This window comes from Lissotriton helveticus, chromosome 4_1 (assembly GCF_964261635.1).
Source record: "Lissotriton helveticus chromosome 4_1, aLisHel1.1, whole genome shotgun sequence".
Classification (NCBI taxonomy): domain Eukaryota; kingdom Metazoa; phylum Chordata; class Amphibia; order Caudata; family Salamandridae; genus Lissotriton; species Lissotriton helveticus.
The window spans coordinates 1,083,656,187-1,083,673,539 of NC_136063.1; the positions used below are offsets into that span (position 1 = coordinate 1,083,656,187).

General features: G+C 47.5%; 1 protein-coding gene across 1 annotated transcript in view; it reads left to right on the plus strand.

The window, feature by feature from the left end:
* Window positions 1-17,353, plus strand: part of CLPTM1L (CLPTM1 like) — a 1,937,019-nt gene that overhangs the window by 829,212 nt on the left and 1,090,454 nt on the right. Inside the window, exon 8 of the mRNA XM_078687677.1 lies at window positions 15,918-16,002. Coding sequence (XP_078543803.1) covers window positions 15,918-16,002 — 85 coding nt within the window. The remainder of the gene's footprint in view (window positions 1-15,917; window positions 16,003-17,353) is intronic.

A 17,353-nucleotide genomic window follows, 5' to 3' on the forward strand; every position in this document is an offset into this window, starting at 1 on the left:
CATTATAATCCGTGGGTTCCCAAACATTTAATAGACACCGTCTGGCTTCCGGCAAGAGGGCAATCCCCGTTACTGTGCTCATTACCTCATATACTCCTCTCCAAAAGGCCGCGACCTCCCGGCACTCCCAGATAATATGGAGAAACGTACCTATCCGCCCACATCCTCTTACACAACCCCTCCTCAGAGAAGCCCATGTGAACCAAACGGGGGCCCGTGACGTACACTCTATGAAGGATCTTAAGCTGAACCAGCCGGAGTCGAGCTGGAATCGCAACCTCCTTTGGAGAGGAGATCGCAGACTACCAGTCCTCGTCGTCCAGTTCAAGACCGTCGCGAGTCCACAAGTCCTGAATATGCGAAAGGAGGTCTGACCTATCATTAATTAATTTTTTATAGACTAAGGAGATAGTGTGCTGTCGCGCACATATCCATCCAACAGTCTATCTTCAAGCGGGGATGACTCCGGAATGACCTCCCCCCATCGGAAAAACCGATCTCAAAGAGTGGCGCACTTGAACGTAGCGGAAGTACTCTGTATCGCTTAAAGCAAACTCATTTTTCAGTACGTCAAACGATTTCACCTGGCCCTTGCCCCAGAGGTCTCCCACCTTACTAATACCAATGAGGTCCCATTTGTCAAACCCCTTGGTGTTCCACAATTTACCAAGTCTATGCGAGGCAAAAAGAGGGGTGCTAGAGTCAGGCGATCCTTCCATCCCATGGAACAAGTTGCATCCCGCCACAAACACACCGCAATCTTGGAGGGTCCCGACAATGCCTGAAGTACAGATTTTGAGTACAGCGCCCTATAATAGTTACCCCCAGGTAATAGCCATTTATCCATGGCAAAGGCGGGATTCAAGTCTAGACCATAGGTGCAATGATTAATGGCACCCAGTTGAGACCCCCAATAGTAACGTTTTATATCAGGGAGCGCAATACCCCCATCGTACCACGGGAGCGTTAGTTTGGCGAGGGCAATACGGGGTCTGTTGTCCCATATGAGCTTCCTTTGAAGGTCCTCCACCGCACGGAAATAGCTAGCTGGGACGATATCAAGAGTGTTCTGGGGAGCATACAAAAAGCGAGGCAAAGACATCATCTTAAAGAGGGCCGCACGACCCAGGGGGGAAAGCGGAAGTCTACGCCAACCCGCGATGTCCTGCTTCAATCTAGCCAAGGGTGGGAGGAGATTACGGTTGTACCTAATTGCGGGGTCCAATGAAACATAAATACCAAGATATTTGAATCCCGTTAGTGCAATCTGAATAGGACAATTACTTGGAAGAATTGGGACCTCACCAGAAAGGACATATAAATAGGATTTTGTCCAGTTAATAATTAGACCTGAGTTCTTACCAAACGAAGTCAAAACATCACATAAAACTATCAATGACTTCCGGGGCGAGGTTAAATACAGTAAGATATCATCTGAATAAAGCGAGATGGGATCCTCAAACTCGGATGACCACCGAATACCCTTCATCGAAGGCTCCCACCTGGTCCAAGCAGCGAGGGATTCGAATGCCAGGGCGAACAAAAACGGCGACAAAGGACAACCCTGACGTGTCCCCCTCTCAAGACCAAAAGAAGCGGAAACTCGACCATTAACCACAATTTGCACAAGGGGGTCTTTATAAAGCAGCCTCACCCAGCTAATAAAACCAGGTCCAAATCCAAATTTAGCTAAAACCGCCCATAGGTACGGCCATTCAACGGTGTCGAAAGCCATCGTGGCATCCAAGGACGCCAAGATGGCTGGCTCACACAACGTCGCGGCTCTCGCGAGAACACCATGCAGACGCCTAAGATTCAAAGCGGTGTTCCTATGCTGGATGAATCCGGATTGATCCGGATGTATCAACTCACTGATAACCTTGATCAATCGGTTAGCTAGTACTTTTGCCAGAATCTTAGGCTTGGCATTCAAAAGGGAAATAGGTCGATACGACGTACATCTATCTCTCCGCTTCCCATCCTTGTGTATCACCACAATGGTCGCCAGACGTTGGTCACGGGGGAGAATACCACATTCCAAAGACTCCAAGAACATATCACGTAAATAGGGGGCCATCTTATCTGGGCGAAACTTGTAAAGTTCAATAGGCAAACCGTTGGGACCCATGGCTTTTCCCGAACGTAGGGAGCGAATCGCAAGAGCCACCTCATCCGCGGTTATTACGGCATCCATTTGCTCTCTATCAACCTCAGATAGACGTGGCAAAGCAATATCTTGCAACAGTAGATGCGAGTCCTCTTCCGGTCTGTCGGAAACAGAAGAGTACACAGTTCGGAAGTGCTCCGCAAAACACTGGACAATCTCCTTAGGTTCCAAAACCCGAGCACCATCCGCCGCCTCAATGACAGGCACAACCCGACTGGCTCTATCTTTCTTATCAAGCCATGCAATGAATTTACCAGCTTTATCTCCCACATCATACAAACGACCCTGTTGTTCCCTACTCATAGCCTTAGCTGCGTCAGTAACCAATGCCTTGTAATCAAGTTGTTTCAGTCGCAAAGCATGCGTTTTAGCACGGGTAACCCCCGCTTCAAATCAAGCTCCAAGTCCGCAATCTCTGTCTCGATCTTAACCACCTCCTCATCCCTCCGCTTCTTAACACCCGCTATCAACGACAGGGCCTGACCCCTGAGAACCGTCTTAAAAGCCTCCCAAAGCGATACAGCGGACGATACGGTTCCCTCATTTTCCAAGAAATACAGGTCAAGCGACTTCACCAGGGCAGAGCGAGTTTTAGGAACCCGAAGATACCAAGGGTTAATAAGAGCGATCCGTCCCTCAGTACCGGACTCGAATCTCAACAGAAGCCACAGTGGAGAGTGATCAGAAATTACCCGAGCCAAGTGCCGAACTTCAACAATGGAAAGAGCCTGAGCAGCCGGTACCAGAAGATAATCAATCCTGGAGAGGCTACCGTGAGCGCCAGAGTGAAACGTGTATTGCTGCTGAGTAGGATGCAACAGTCTCCAGCAGTCTACCAGGCCCAGGGTGTCCAGGAAATCTGGGAGCCAGTTCATGCTCCCCTTAAATCTCTAGGGGGGTGTCGATCAATTTTACCAGAGAAAACTGCGTTAAAATCACCCCCTAGAAACAATGATCCCTCAGGAAGAGCTAGGATAACCCGCCCCAAATCAGCGAAAGTGGTCGACTGCAGGCCAGGGGGAACATATACAGAGATCAGGGAAAGGTTCCGGCCCTCCCACCTACCCGTAAGAGCAACGTTATCAATCTCTAGCGGAAGAGAATTTCTAATAAGGATACCAACCCCCCTGGAGCCAGATGAAAAACCGGCATGTGCAGCCAACCGGTACCCCCTCCTGTTCATTGCACGGCAAGCATTGCCAATCAAATGTGTCTCTTGAAGCAGAACCACATCAGGAGTAAGCAGTTTCAAAAGCTGCAAAACCACCCCACGTTTTATCCGGTCCCCCAGCCCATTTCCATTCCAACTCATTAGTTTCAGCCCTCTGCCCCCATCCCGAAAAAGAAAAAGAATCCAACCCCAAGAAGAATTCAGCACCTCGACCAAATAAAGTAAGAACACATTGCCTTGCAAAGAAACAAACACACCCCCAACAAACCCCTCCAGCCCCCCCACCAACAACCCGTTACAAAACCCCCAACCCTGCACCCCTGCATAAAACTGGAAATCCACCCAAAAGTGCAGTGTGCCTGTCGCCCCCACATCTAACTAAGCTACAGAAAGAAACTTAGAGGAGAAATATGACCCTCTAATAGCCCTGCAACCCCCCGAGTGTATGTCAAATCGAATGTCAAGGTTGTAGAACCACAGTTCGAGGCCTATAAGAGACCCCAGTGGCCAAGTAGCAGGCGCCCATTCCTGTTCCATTGGTCCACCTTCCGCTCCGCCAGATTGCTCCTCCGATGAGCGCTGATTCAGTAAATTGTCCAGCCAGTCAGGCACCACGTCTGGTCGATCGAAAAAATAAGTCCGCTCCGCATGTTCAATCTTCAACTTGGCGGGGAAAAGCATGGCATATTTAAGCCCCATATCACACAAACGTTTCTTTACGCCAAGAAAACCAAGTCTTTGCTTCTGGACCGATTGGGTGAAATCTGGGTAAAAGCTGATAGTCGTGTTTTCATACTTTGTAGGTCCACCCATCCGTGAGGCCTGCAGGATAGCGTCTCTATCTCGAAAATTAAAAATTCTTGCGATTATGGGCCGTGGTGGGGCGCCCAGTTTCGGCGGACCCCCCGGGACTCTGTGAGCGCGTTCCACAGTGAAGAATTTACTGAGTCCCTTAGGTGCAAGGTGGCTGACAATGAGATTCTCGACAAAGAGGTCAGCAGCCGGGTCCTCCGCCTTCTCCGGAACTCCAATAATACGAACGTTGTTCCGCCTGGCCCGTCCTTCATAATCCTCCAGACGTCGTGTAAGGAGATCACTGGTAGTCTTCAAGTGACGGACCGTCGTCTGTAGATCCGTGACATCTCCCGTTAGACTGGAAGTCTTAATGTCTAAAGATTTGACCTTTTCATTAGTTTTGGCCAGGTCCGTACGGATCAGGTTGACTTCAATCGCCAAAGTGTCCAGCTTATGGGCGAGAGTATCCATTTGCTGCCCCAATGAGGATTTAATCCCGTCTATTGCCGCCATGACATCTTGCAGGGTCAACTCAGTTACCGATGATGGCAGGTCTTTCGGGTCATCTTGCAACCTGCTCAAACCACCCGGAGACCCCCTGACCTGGGCATATCTATCCATGACGTTAGTTTGGGTATAGCTGCCCCGCCGGGTGGGTTTACTTTTCTGCTTTTCACTCTCCGGTTTCCCCGCCATTGCGAGGGATAGGGCAACTCGGTCCGATAAATCGAGTCAGAAAAATGGCGGAGCCAAACCCCCACTGACAGAAGCAATCACGGTCAAAAGCAGGCCAGACGCTGTCCAGATAGGACCAAGCAAGACGAAAGTACAATCGAGAGTGGCATAGTGCAGTAGTATTTAGGCACAGGGGTGGACTCCAACACAGTCACAAGCCACTGGTCTCTCCGGCAAAAGCAAAAGTGAAAGCGACAAGACCGGTCGACTCAACCCCAACAGGCCGTTGTTGTTCAACTACAGCTCGGGCACCATGCCAACTCCACAGCCGGGCGACACGGAGATGAAGGCCTCAATCTTCAAAGCGCCATAACACCGGTTCCCGGAGTCCGAAACGAAATCAGAATGCAGGTGTCGCCTCAGTCGTGGTTCACCTTCACGATAACGTCGATGATGGGCAGGATAAACGACAGGATAAATGCGGGAGGTTACGAGGGTCTCGGGAGCCCTAAGCTCACACGGCCATCTAGGTTGCGCGCGAAGCTCCTCCTTCATCATGGCATATTCAATCACATTATCACTGGGTCCCATCCGCGCCGTCAAGAACTCCCGACGTTGTTTCAAGTCACGTTTAACTGAGTTCGAAAAAAGCGAGAGGGCCACCTTATCATACCACTCCTGAGTACTCACATGAGTCCTCAGATGTACTTTACGGCGCAATTTTCTCTCCGTCAATGACAATACTGAACATGCCAACACAACAGGGACTTCCGATACATAGCCATTCGCTGATTTGCAGATCAGAGTCTCACTCCTCTCTCGCTGTATAGGGTTGATGGCATCGATTTAAACCAGTTTCTGTGGACGCCGCCACTCTCACAATGTCATGAAATTGAACACAAGCTGCTTTCATAAGCTCCATCTCGAAAGTAACGGCATCCAATTTGCGTTCCAGAGCTTGGGCTCTCCGGTTCAGGGAAAGGTGAAGACCACCAACAGCCGCCATTAGAGCTGCAACTTGGGTTCAACCCTGGCCATCGCTGATTGTTCCCCCTCGTTGGTAACATTCTGGTCTGGTGTCGGAAACCCCTTAGCTAGGATATGTCGTCCCAAGATATCCGTGCGACTTTTCCTGGACCCCTTGGAGGGTTGGGTTAGAATCCTACGCAGGTCGATATTGGGTGTCATGTCATACATTTCCGCCATGGTCGGGCCCGTAGGGCTAGACCCACTAGAGTTAAAGATGATGACACCCGCTCCAACCGCATGCAGGATGGTCCGGAGCCGTCGTCAGGATGTGACCGCATCCGCCGGGTCACCTTCCCGACGATTTCCAGGCCGTTCACGGCACTGGCTCTGTCAATTAATACCCAACTTGCATTCGCAGTGTCTGTGGGATGTTCCTTCGCAGCGCCAATATGTTCGGATGTTCAATGCGAAGATCGGACAAAAACTTCACTTCCGCTCCGGTGGACAGGCTCCTCCCGAACTCCTATGGCCGATGTTATTCAACTAGGTACCAGCTAGATTTCTACTCGAGGCCCCAGCTTCAGCTGATGTAGGCCGCAAACTTCAAGACGATGTTTCTCCGTTCTCGAAGCCGATGGAACTTTCGGGGTCTCACGGTGCGGCGTTATTTTGATTCGTCTACACGGGAGCGTTGCATAGGCACAGGATATCTAGCAGGATCTTGTAGCAGGATGAGGAGGTCTGCAGAGCCGGGAGCCTAAGCGGCCATCATGGTCGCCAGCTTGGCTCCTCCACAACAGCTAACTTAATGCCTGTTTTCCCCTGTCTCGACCTCCACGCACCGACTTCTAGCTTTACCCCCATCACCCCTACGCAATTCGGAGCAACACGTATCAGAGTGGTACTCCCCAACCCAATATCGTAGGCCATATAGATTTGTGCATCCTAACTACCAGCACCCATGGCCCATGCTAAGGCGTAATAGGGTCTCCTGATTACCCTCTGACTATCGTTTGCCTAAATACAGTGATTATTCCAAAAGAAGATCTGTTTATTGGAGTGCCTGTAAATGTCCACCCTAGCAAAGCGATATATACAATCCCACCCAACCTCCCCTATCCTCCCCAGCCCCCCGGGCCCACTGTATACTTATCGAGTGCACGCCACTGACCCGGTCTCAGTCTTGTTCTTAGAGTGATCCCCCAGCAGCCTCATCTAGAAGCTGCCGTTCAGGGCTCTTTCGTTGTTCCCTGTTCCAGTCTTTAAGAGCCTTCGGGTCCGTGAAAATGTGGGAGCGTCCCTGCCTGTTCACCCGCAGCTTGGCAGGGGAAAAGCATCGCATAGTCTAGTCCCAACTCCCGCAACTGCTTCTTCATGGGGACAAATTGCCGACGTGCCTCCTGTACTCGGGCGGTGAAGTCCGGATAGAGTGAAATGTTGGACCCTTCGAATGTCGGTGTTTGTTTTTCCCTTACCTCTCGCAGAGCAGCGTCTCGGTCAGGATAATTTAGAAGTTTCGCTATGATTGGACGTGGTGGGGCTCCTGGCTGTGTAGTGAAGTTCCTATTTTCCCAATAGGCTCTGCGCATTGGAATAATATAAACAGCAGTGTAGACGTAGGACTGAGGTCGACTAGGTCTCTACTGACTATATTAGACTTAATTAGTTTTGCCAGCTACCTCAGAGGTCACTAGAAACTTTCTCGAATAAACAAGAAGGAGTTTAAGTTCCCTGGATAGACAAGAAGGGATTAGCTTCTGACAACCATATAACATGACAATTTTGCTCCCTCAGAATAAGAGTGTATCTCTAGAGTCGTGTGAAAACAATAGACAGCTATTTCACTCAGTCAATTGTGCATACTTAGTTTCACCAGAGTGCAGAGAATAGAGAGACAGGCGTTTTCAATAAAAGGTGTTATTTATTGAGCAGTCTTCTTTCTCATGCAAGAGAAATGAATTGCCACAATTGCAATACTTATCATGAAGTAAAGTGCGTACAGTAAAAGGAGTATTATAAAATAATACTGTAAAAGCATTGATATGGTTTCTTAGCCATATGATACTTTAAAATAGATAAAATATATACATACATAAAAACATTGACTAAGGGACTCAACTGGTACTTCTAAATACGCCTACCCCGGTGTACCTGACCTAAGCCTAATACGTGGGAAGGAGTAAGTAAGTAGCAGTTTAAGTTAAGTTGGTTTTGCCAAGAATCTGAATCAAGAATTCTCTTTAAGGGTTTAGTCAGCTCCGTACCTTGGTAATAAAATGCAGGAGGTCTGGTATCTCTCACTCAGTACTCAATATCCCAGTAACCCGCAAGGGTGGCTGGAAACACCGGAGCTGGATTTTCTCAGCTGGAGAAAAAGACAGCGTCTTTCTCAGTGCGTCAAAAGGGAGGGGCGGCGTCCGTGGGCTCTCGCATTAGCTGGGCTCTCGGGCAAGTAGATAGCCGCTCTGCCCCAAACCACCGTGTGTTTGCTTAAGGCAACGTTGGTATATTTATACCTGAAAGGTGCCGGGTTTGACGTAAGGTTGGACATAAGGCGTCAATAATGGTGATGGTTGTAAAGTCAACCTTATAGACCAGCTATCCTAGTGGTAGCATGGACAAAGCAGTCTTAGGCTCAACTCAGAAGGGCATGTGAAGCCAGGGGTTTTACCATATGTAACCCCTTTAATACCAAATGAAAGGACACCACACAGGTTATATATATAAAATATATATGTATTTATTACTAACACAACCCTCTGAACTCTTTATGAGGTCAGAGGCACAAGCACATAACAAGATACTCAATTATCATACAATAAGTTGCACAAAATACAGTAGGGCCCTAGGGGCACGTAAGACCATATACTAAAATAGTGGTATAAGGACTACGTCACGAACAAAGGATAGGCCTAGGGAATCGCTGGGGCTACGCTGTACTACCTAAGGATAGGAAGCAGGAGACCCACGGGAGGCGTGTGCAGTGTCTTAACACACACGCAAGTTACCATAGAGTTAGAATGGGATCGAAAGAATTGGAAACTAGTTCTTTTAGGGCACTTCCGGATGGACTAGGAGAAAGCTACTGAAAACTAGGACACTAGGATAGTCAATACCCACAGGAGCACCGGAGTACTCGCGTTACCTCACCCACAGGAAGCGGGTGCATAGGTGTCAAATTGTGTCGGGTTTCGTCGCTGAATCCTATGGAGCCGTGAAGAAAGATGCTGCAGACGACCAGGAGGGAAGTGTCCAGTTGGATCCAAGGGCGGATCGAGGATGAAGAGTACCTGAAAGCAGAGGGGACAGAGTCTGGGTCACTAACCAGTGACCAGGAAGGAACCAGGCGATGTCGCGAAGCAATCAATGGCTGCCAGAGTGCAATTCAAGGCTTTGTGCATTTTGCACAAATCCTTTCACCGAGCAGGTCCAGCGATTTTGCATTCTCTGGTTACACCCTATGTTCCAGCTCGCTCCCTCCGTTCTGGCACCCTGCAGCTGGCTACCTCCTTCAAAATTAATAGAGCCCGCTGGGGCGGCCGCTCCTTCTCCCATTCGGCGGCCAGACTCTGGAACGCCCTTCCTCTCAACATCCGAGGAAACAGTAACCTCCTGTCTTTCAGAAAGGCCTTGAAAACGCATTTGTTTGCTAAATCCTGCTGATCTACCCTGAGCCTGCGCTAAGCCATTTAATCATCAAGCGCTGCGAGGCCTCAGGGTAGTTATGCGCTATACAAATGTAATTTTTCATTTCATTTCAATCAGGTGATGTCGTGAAGCTTGTCTCTGCAGCCAACTGGACCAGGAGGTGTCGACGACGACCAGGAGCTGGATACGGACTGTCCCATGAAGGCTCCCGCTGTCGGCGGTGTCTGCTTCCGGATTGGAGTCAACAAGCATTGGGAAAGGCAACCCACACAGGAATCGAAGATGGCTTCTTGATCAGACCAGCAAGGTCTGATGGGCTTCTCCTTCTCAAGGAAGCAGGGGCCAGCCTGGAGCAACCAGGCCAGCGGTGTAGATTCGAAGGTTTGTCGTCACAGAGGCCACTAGCCAACGGGCAAGCGACCGGACAGACGCGTTGAGCAGGGAAATGCAGAAGGGCCCCACGCAGAACTCGTGGAGTGTGGAGGGCTGATCTTCGGTGCAGTTGATGCCTGGGGCTTCTCAATCCCCAATGCACAACTTCAAGGGTGCCTCAGAAGTTGCACAAGTAGCAAGGAGCAGGCTTTTCAAGATGGCCGGTCCCACGTCCCTCGTCGCCTCCACGGTTCTCAGCTTTGCATGGACTGTGGATCGGGGTCAAAGAGGTCTGGAAATCTGGCTCTTGTCTGACTCTGTGCTCGGGCTCCGGCAGGAGCGTCGACAAAGTAAACCGCAGATCGCTGGATGATGCCTGTAGGTACAGGGTGGTCACTCCTTGACCACAAGGGAGATTTTTCAGTCTTCTATCTTCAAGTAGAACGTCGAAGGTCCAGAGTTTCGTTTCAAGTTTCAGTCCAGGATAAATCTAAAGTCTCTTGACTCAGCTCCTACCTATATACTAATCTGAGGGGCTGGATTACCTGCTAGGTCCCTCCTATGGGTGGGACCAGGTAAGGGGGTGGTTACACCCCTTTCCCTTTGTCCAGTTTTGTGCCAGCACCGGTTTGAACCGGACTATGCATGGGACACCTTGTGTGCCCCAGGCAGTGTCTCATTTCATTCAGCCTTCCCTGCCCCAATACACTATGGCCTGTCTGGGGTGGTGCTAGCACCTCCCAAGACAGGAAACCTTTTGTCCAAGCCTCCCTCGCTGGAAGGACTCCCAGCAGCAGGAGGTCAGACTTGTCTCTGTGGCAGCAGCATCCATTTTGTGATGCTGAGGCTCTGGTTAACTTTAACCGGGATTAATAGGAACAACATGTCTTCTCCCTCTAGAAGGGTGAAATGCTACCCCCGTCAACAGAACTGGTGAGGGGGTAGTATTCCAAAGCGTATGACACCTTACACGACATGCTTTGATAAAGGCAAACCAAAGTTAGCATTCAACCGCGAGGATTATAATGCACTTAAGAGTATATGGTATGGCTATATTATAGAACAGCTATAAGGACATGGTTCCGAAAGCTGCAGACAGGCTCAGCTCATGCTAGAGCACCATCTCACATAAAACCAAGCACTCTGCCTCCAGGATTGTTAAGGCCTGCCATAGGAGTGAATTATAGGCATATATGAGTCTATATATAATGGTAGGTATAGGAATACTATACCTAGGCAAGGGGTGATTACACGACCTTGCCCCAGCTGAGTGATCAGCCAGTTGTGTCAATTTGGATGGCCAGCCAGGGGTGGCATAATTCATGCTGCAGCCCCTGGTAGGCCTTGGATGCACCTATTTTTTTTTTTTTAATATATTTTAAGACCTTTATTGTTGGAAGCGTACAGTACACAGCGTTCAGCTTACAACCCGTCCGGGCCAGCCACGTGTTATCTAAGTCATATCACATGCATTGGATAAACACAGCCACAAGGCCGACAACCCTCGGGTCCGGCGGCGTTTAAGTGATTGATTCAGAATTGTATAATCATGCGAACATTCAGCAATGCAATACAGTAAAATGTTAAATAATGAGTGTAGGTCTGTAGGTCTTTTGTTTTCTCTTTTTGTTCATATACAAACTCATAAACACAGTGCTATGTCAGCGCTCATCGATGTCATTTAGTGAGCCATGGTCCGCTGTAATACTGGTAGGGCACATACAGGATAACAGGCTAGCTCACTCTCTAGGAGGGCGTGGGATAGCATTAAGGAGGGATGAGGCTGTATAGCTCCGTAGGTGTGTTGGTTATCGGGTGAGTATACAACATAGCGGACCTGATGGGAGTGTCCGGTGTCCGTAGTCGAATCCGGGTAGGATCTCCTCGGCCCTGGCAGGTATCCTCAAAGTCCCCATGGTGTAGCTTGTATGAGAAACAGTATTAAATGGTGTGGTCCAGAGGAAGGGGGGACCAGTAGGTCAATAACTTTTATAACAGTAACTTGGGAGATACAATTGAAGGGGAGAAGGGGAGTGGGAAGGAGGTAGCCATGTGTAAGGGGGGGTGGTGTGTTTTCAATATGTCAGTAGCTATCCAGAGGGTGGGGTAGCTCTGGGGGCGCAGTAGTGGACCCGCCAGTGTGTCAGGCTCATAAGGGAGGGTTCCCAGCGTAAAGGCATTGTAGAGTTAACAGGATAGAATTGATCTTAATGCGGTCGTTGACAGGACCCCTGGCCATAGTAAAATATATGGGGACATGGGTGCGGGAGAGGCAATACATCCGTCACTACAAGACAGCCGTGTACGTAGCATACAGTAGCCAAGACCTGGGAGTCATGAAGGCAGCAAGTAGTGCAGCATAGACTATTTTCTAATATCGTAGCAGGACTGGAGAGGGGGGGAAATGGAATAAGGGAGAGATCCGCCAGGTGTAAGTACGTTGTGCGGTGTCAATCGCTGTGTGGGGAAGTAGGGGTAGTCTACATCTTATCACGTGATCCCTTGCTCTACACATTTCTGCTGAAAAGATTGAAGGATAGTGTCCCAGGATTGTGCAATCAGGATTTTTCTAAGGCCCGCTGTTTCCTCTCGTCGCAAGGCAGCGCTTTCTGCCCGTGCCCAATTTACTAACGATAGGCTCCAGTGTCTGATGTGTGGAGGTGTGTCGGCCTTCCACCGCTTGGTGAGCAGGCCCTTGGCCGCGATAAGCCCGAGATCCCAATATCGGGCCTGGACTTTATTCAGCCGTGTACGTTTGTATAATACCAGTATGCATGCCTCCCAAGTTTTTGGCACTCGCTCGTTAGTGCAATGTGTCAGCAGCATAGTCACCCCATCCCAGTATTGTTGAAGGGTAGGACAGTGCCAGAGCATGTGTAGGAGATCCGCTCCTATCTGGGAACAGCGATTGCAGGCTGTATCCACGACCGAGAAATATCTGTTTATTTTGTCCGGAGTGAGGTATGCACTGTGTAGTATGTAGAGTTGTATAATTTTAAAACGAGGGTTGCGAGGGACATTAACCGGGCCAGCTAGAATCATTGCCCATTCCTTATCCGTCCAATCCCGTCTTCTGTTGGTCACCCATTTCTCCCTCAGTTGCACCGTGGCAGGATGAGTATGGAGAAGAAGAGCTTGCGCTAGCCAGTGGATTATGTGTGTGCCATTACACTTGACGTGAAGGTACTGCAGGAAGTGATGGGTGGGCAATTCGACAGGTATGTCGCCCCAGGCGGCAGTCAATGTGCGGGTGAGGGACCCATGTAAGAGGAACTGTCCGGCTGGTAGAGCTGTGTCATCTACGAGGGTGGCGAAGGGGAGGAGGGCGCCGTCAGAGTATAGGTCTCCCAACGTCTCCACTCCCGCTGTGGTCCAGCTGTCAATTTGTACAGCCACTAGCATCCCTGTCGCAGTCGGGGTACCCAATAGGGGGAGAATCGGGGCGTATGGCGTTATCGCCCGCGTTAGGCGTAGGCAGCGGAGGAAGCATCTGCGCGCTACCGCAAGATGTAGTTGCGACGGGCGCGGGTTCCGGGTCAGCGGGTGAAACAACACCTGGACCTGTAACTGTGTCCAGATCTCGACATCTGTGGCTGTGTCTCCTAGGTTCCTTCCGCCTAGCCAACCTGGGCCTTGGATGCATCTATGCCCTGGGTACCTATGGTACACTATACAGGGGCTCACAAGGTGACCCAACATCCAATTGGAGATGTACCTAAAGTACATGGAGTCCATTTTACAGTGAGAGCAGATAGCCTGGGGCCCTGATTAGCAGGATCCCTGGCCAACTAAGTCGAAAACCAGCTAAACACTAGGCAAAAAATCAGGGGTAACCATAGTCAGGTATCCACCTTCCTACAGTAAGGTCTTCAGGTTCTTCCGAAGCTCAAGAAGTGAGAAGGATGCTCTTCTGTGAAGCAGCAGGTAATTCCTCGCTTTAGGAGCAATGTAGAAGGCTCGACCACCGGATCTGGTTTTCAATATGTGTGTGATTTGTGCAAGTACGAGTCCGGATGAGCGAATGTGTCTGAAAGTGTTTTGAAAGCTGATGTAATTGCTGGGGTATGCTGGAACAGTGTTATGTAGTGCCTTGAAAGTGTGATTGGGTAGTTTGAATTGTGCTCGTTTATGAATAGGGAGCCAGTGGAGTGTCTTCAGGTGTGTTGTGATGTGAGTGCAGAGTGGGAGTTAATTCTGGCAGCCCAATTCTGAATTGCGCAGCCTTCAGGTGAGTTTTTGTTGATCCCGGCATAGAGGGTCTTCCCGTAGTCCAGCTTGTTTGTGACCAGGGCGTGGAATGCAGTTTTTCAGGTTCTAATTGGCAACCATTTGAAAATCTTTCCCGGCATCTTCAGGTTATGGATAGCATGAGGCAGTGACAGCATTGGCTTGGGCGGTCATGCCAGGTTTGCTGTCAATGATGATTCTGAGGTTTTTGGGCGTGGGTGGTGTGTGTCTTTCCTGGCGCTTTTGGCCACTAGGTGGATTTCCACAGTAATGTGCTCTTCCTGAAGATCACAATTCCAGCCTTGTCGATGTTCAGCTTTAGAAAGAGTAAAATGAGTTGCGTGATGTCTGTGATGTATTGTTCTGCCTACCTAGTAGTGCTTCTGTTAAAATGCACGGGGGATTATTCTAAATCTGAAAAACTGAACTATACCGTATGTCACAATATTTTCCTCCTGTATGCGTTCCACATAGAAAACAAAATCTTTGCTACTTTTTCTCAGCATTGGCAAAGCCACTAGGTGATAAACATTTCTGCATACAGTGCATGCAAAACACATTTGTGAATTCCTGTGTGTACCTTTCCTGGTAAATTAAAGCTAGATGTATTGCCTTTGCCATTGCTTGTTTTGCTTTTTTATGCCTAGAGGCGTCCAGAAAGAATGGAGACTGCCAGCTCCAGCGCATTTCTTCCTGAACCAGATTTTTGCTTTTCCGGCTATCAATGCTCCAAACCTTTTTCTTGGCTCTCAAACAGCCCTATTGAATGTGCTGACATTCTCCACTATTTTTTCAATATATTTCATTAATTTTCTCTCTTTCAATATAAACATACAATTGTATATGAATTACACACAATAAAGACAATGCTATTATGATCCAGTGGGCATGAGTTTAGACATTTTCATCATGTAATCACAGCAACATAAACATCTTTAGCATATGCATTCGTGTCCAAGTATGAACCATTGTGTTCTTCCTTTACACACGTATAGCATTATCTCTAATGACATATTAATATTTGCAGACCATGAACTGCTGACAGTCTCCAAAGTCGCCTGAATACTTGCAAGTACTCTTCGCATACATAACACTTCTCAAAACTCAACGTTCAATATCGCGTTACCAATATATTTGCATTCTTTTAAAAATGATAGATATTGTTATTTTAATACGAAACTACAACTTTTAAGGAAAGGAAAAAAAAGAATTACCAAGTATAAGATTAATGATGAAGCATTGTGAGAGGTGCCGTCTATGAAAAGCTGTGGCTAAGTCAAATGTATAATTATTGGTCTGAGCTGGGGTTCATGTTGTGTACATTTATATATCCTTAATCAAGGTGTTTTGTTGCATTCCAATGTACACTTTCTAATTTTGTGTACATTAAAATTGTCATTATTGAAAAGAAGACATACGCAAGTCTGAAAATTATCTGTTGTTGAATATTCATGTTTTAAATAATTACATTGATGTTATGATTTATAGTCAGCTACCAGTTGGGGCTAGACCAATAAGTGATTATTTTGAATAGATTTGACTGAGAATAATTAGTGAAATTCCTTGTAGGCACTGCTTCCTAGATGTAGCATTAAACTGTTCAGTTATTTGTGATGTATGAATTTGCTTTACTTTCCATACATTCTTCCACGTCAAAAAATATCCCTTGAAATGTAACATTTATGACAATATAATCCATGTAAAAAGGGGACCACGAGAATGTAGTGATTTAGTTATTTGCAAAAGGTTGAGAAATATACTAAAATGTGATATTTTTAGGTGATGTAGGTCCTGTTTTACTAGGTGACTCGTGTTTCATGTATTCATATGTCACCATATGAATTGTAATTTTCCAAGCCAGAAGTGAACTAATAAATGAATTATTCCTTGCAGCTTCTATTTGATTTCCTGGCATTCAAAAATGACATCAGTTTCTGGAAGAAAAAAAAAAATATGGTTGGAATGTCTACTAAAGCAGGTAACTGTTCTGTTAGTAGTATTACAACTCTCTCAATGTGACACATGAATCAGTAAACGTTATCCATTGTTTTTCCTTTTGTAAATTACCATTGCATGATGAATCAAAGTACTTTGAGACAGTGTGCCTAGGAAGAAAAGTACATTCGATTTGCAAAATCTAAAACAGCTGCGTTAGATGTTATCAGTCCAAAGTACCAATACAAATGCAAGTATGTAAATTGCAAGTGCCAATAAGTATTACACTGTAAGTTATCTTATAAGTGTTTATTTGATGAACATTCCCCCATTGCTATGGCCTCACTGCTCTAAGTGTGCATGCATTTCTTTCTCCTTGCTCTTCGCTGGGTTATGCACGTTAAATGGTTGCAAATAGCTAACCGGTTTCACTCTGCATGAGCAAATTGGTGAGCTTCAAGTGGAGCAGACAGCTGTCTCATGGACTGCTGTATACTCCTCCTGATGCCCCATTCACAGTGTGCCACGTTTCCATTGCAAAGATGAATGCTAAGCCAAATAATTGCTGTCACATATAGGCCTACATCCCAGTATTCCCCTTTTGTGCACAATGTATTGTACTGTAACATTGACAAAGCACTTACTATCTACTTGATGGGCACTGAAGAACCTACCTAAATAGGTTGCATGCTAAACTGTAAGGTGTTTGGTTGGGAAGGCGCTGCCTTTGTTTTGTTGTTATATGGGAAATGTTTCCATGTCTTGTATGACCACTACTGAAGTGCGGTTATCATGTAATGGGATGCAGCACTTACCAGTCTGATGGCTGAAGAAGTTTGAGAGATAGGCTCACATCCTATGTTGTTTTAGTAACTTAGCTGCTTTAATCGGCTCTGCGGGTCCCTTTATGCTATTTCTTATGATCACAGTCCTTATGTTTACTGCACAGACTGTCCTTTCCAAGACTTTAGTTTGTTTATTGACCTGAGCAGACATAGATTAGTGAGAAAGGTAGTCTCGAGGTAGACTTAGTTACAATAATTCCTATATGAGTGTTAGTCAATGTGATATCTCAAGAAGCAGTCAGTACACCAGAAGTCCCCAAACTGTGGGGTATGCCTCCTTAGGAGTCCGTTGCGTCATCAGAAGGTGGCACTTATTCCACAGCACAATTATTTCCCTTTTTCTCCCTAAAAAGCGTTTGGATTGCGTTTGCCCAAGCGTGGGCATTACCTAGGGCTCTTGTATTGTAGGAGGTCCTAACAGAAGTCAATTATTGCATGGCAACGTCATCAACAACTCCTTCAGTCAGAGAGACTGCAGTGGGTATAACCAGGAATGCCGGGAAAATATATGTGCGAAAGAGGCACATACAAAATGTAGGCTCTGTGCTG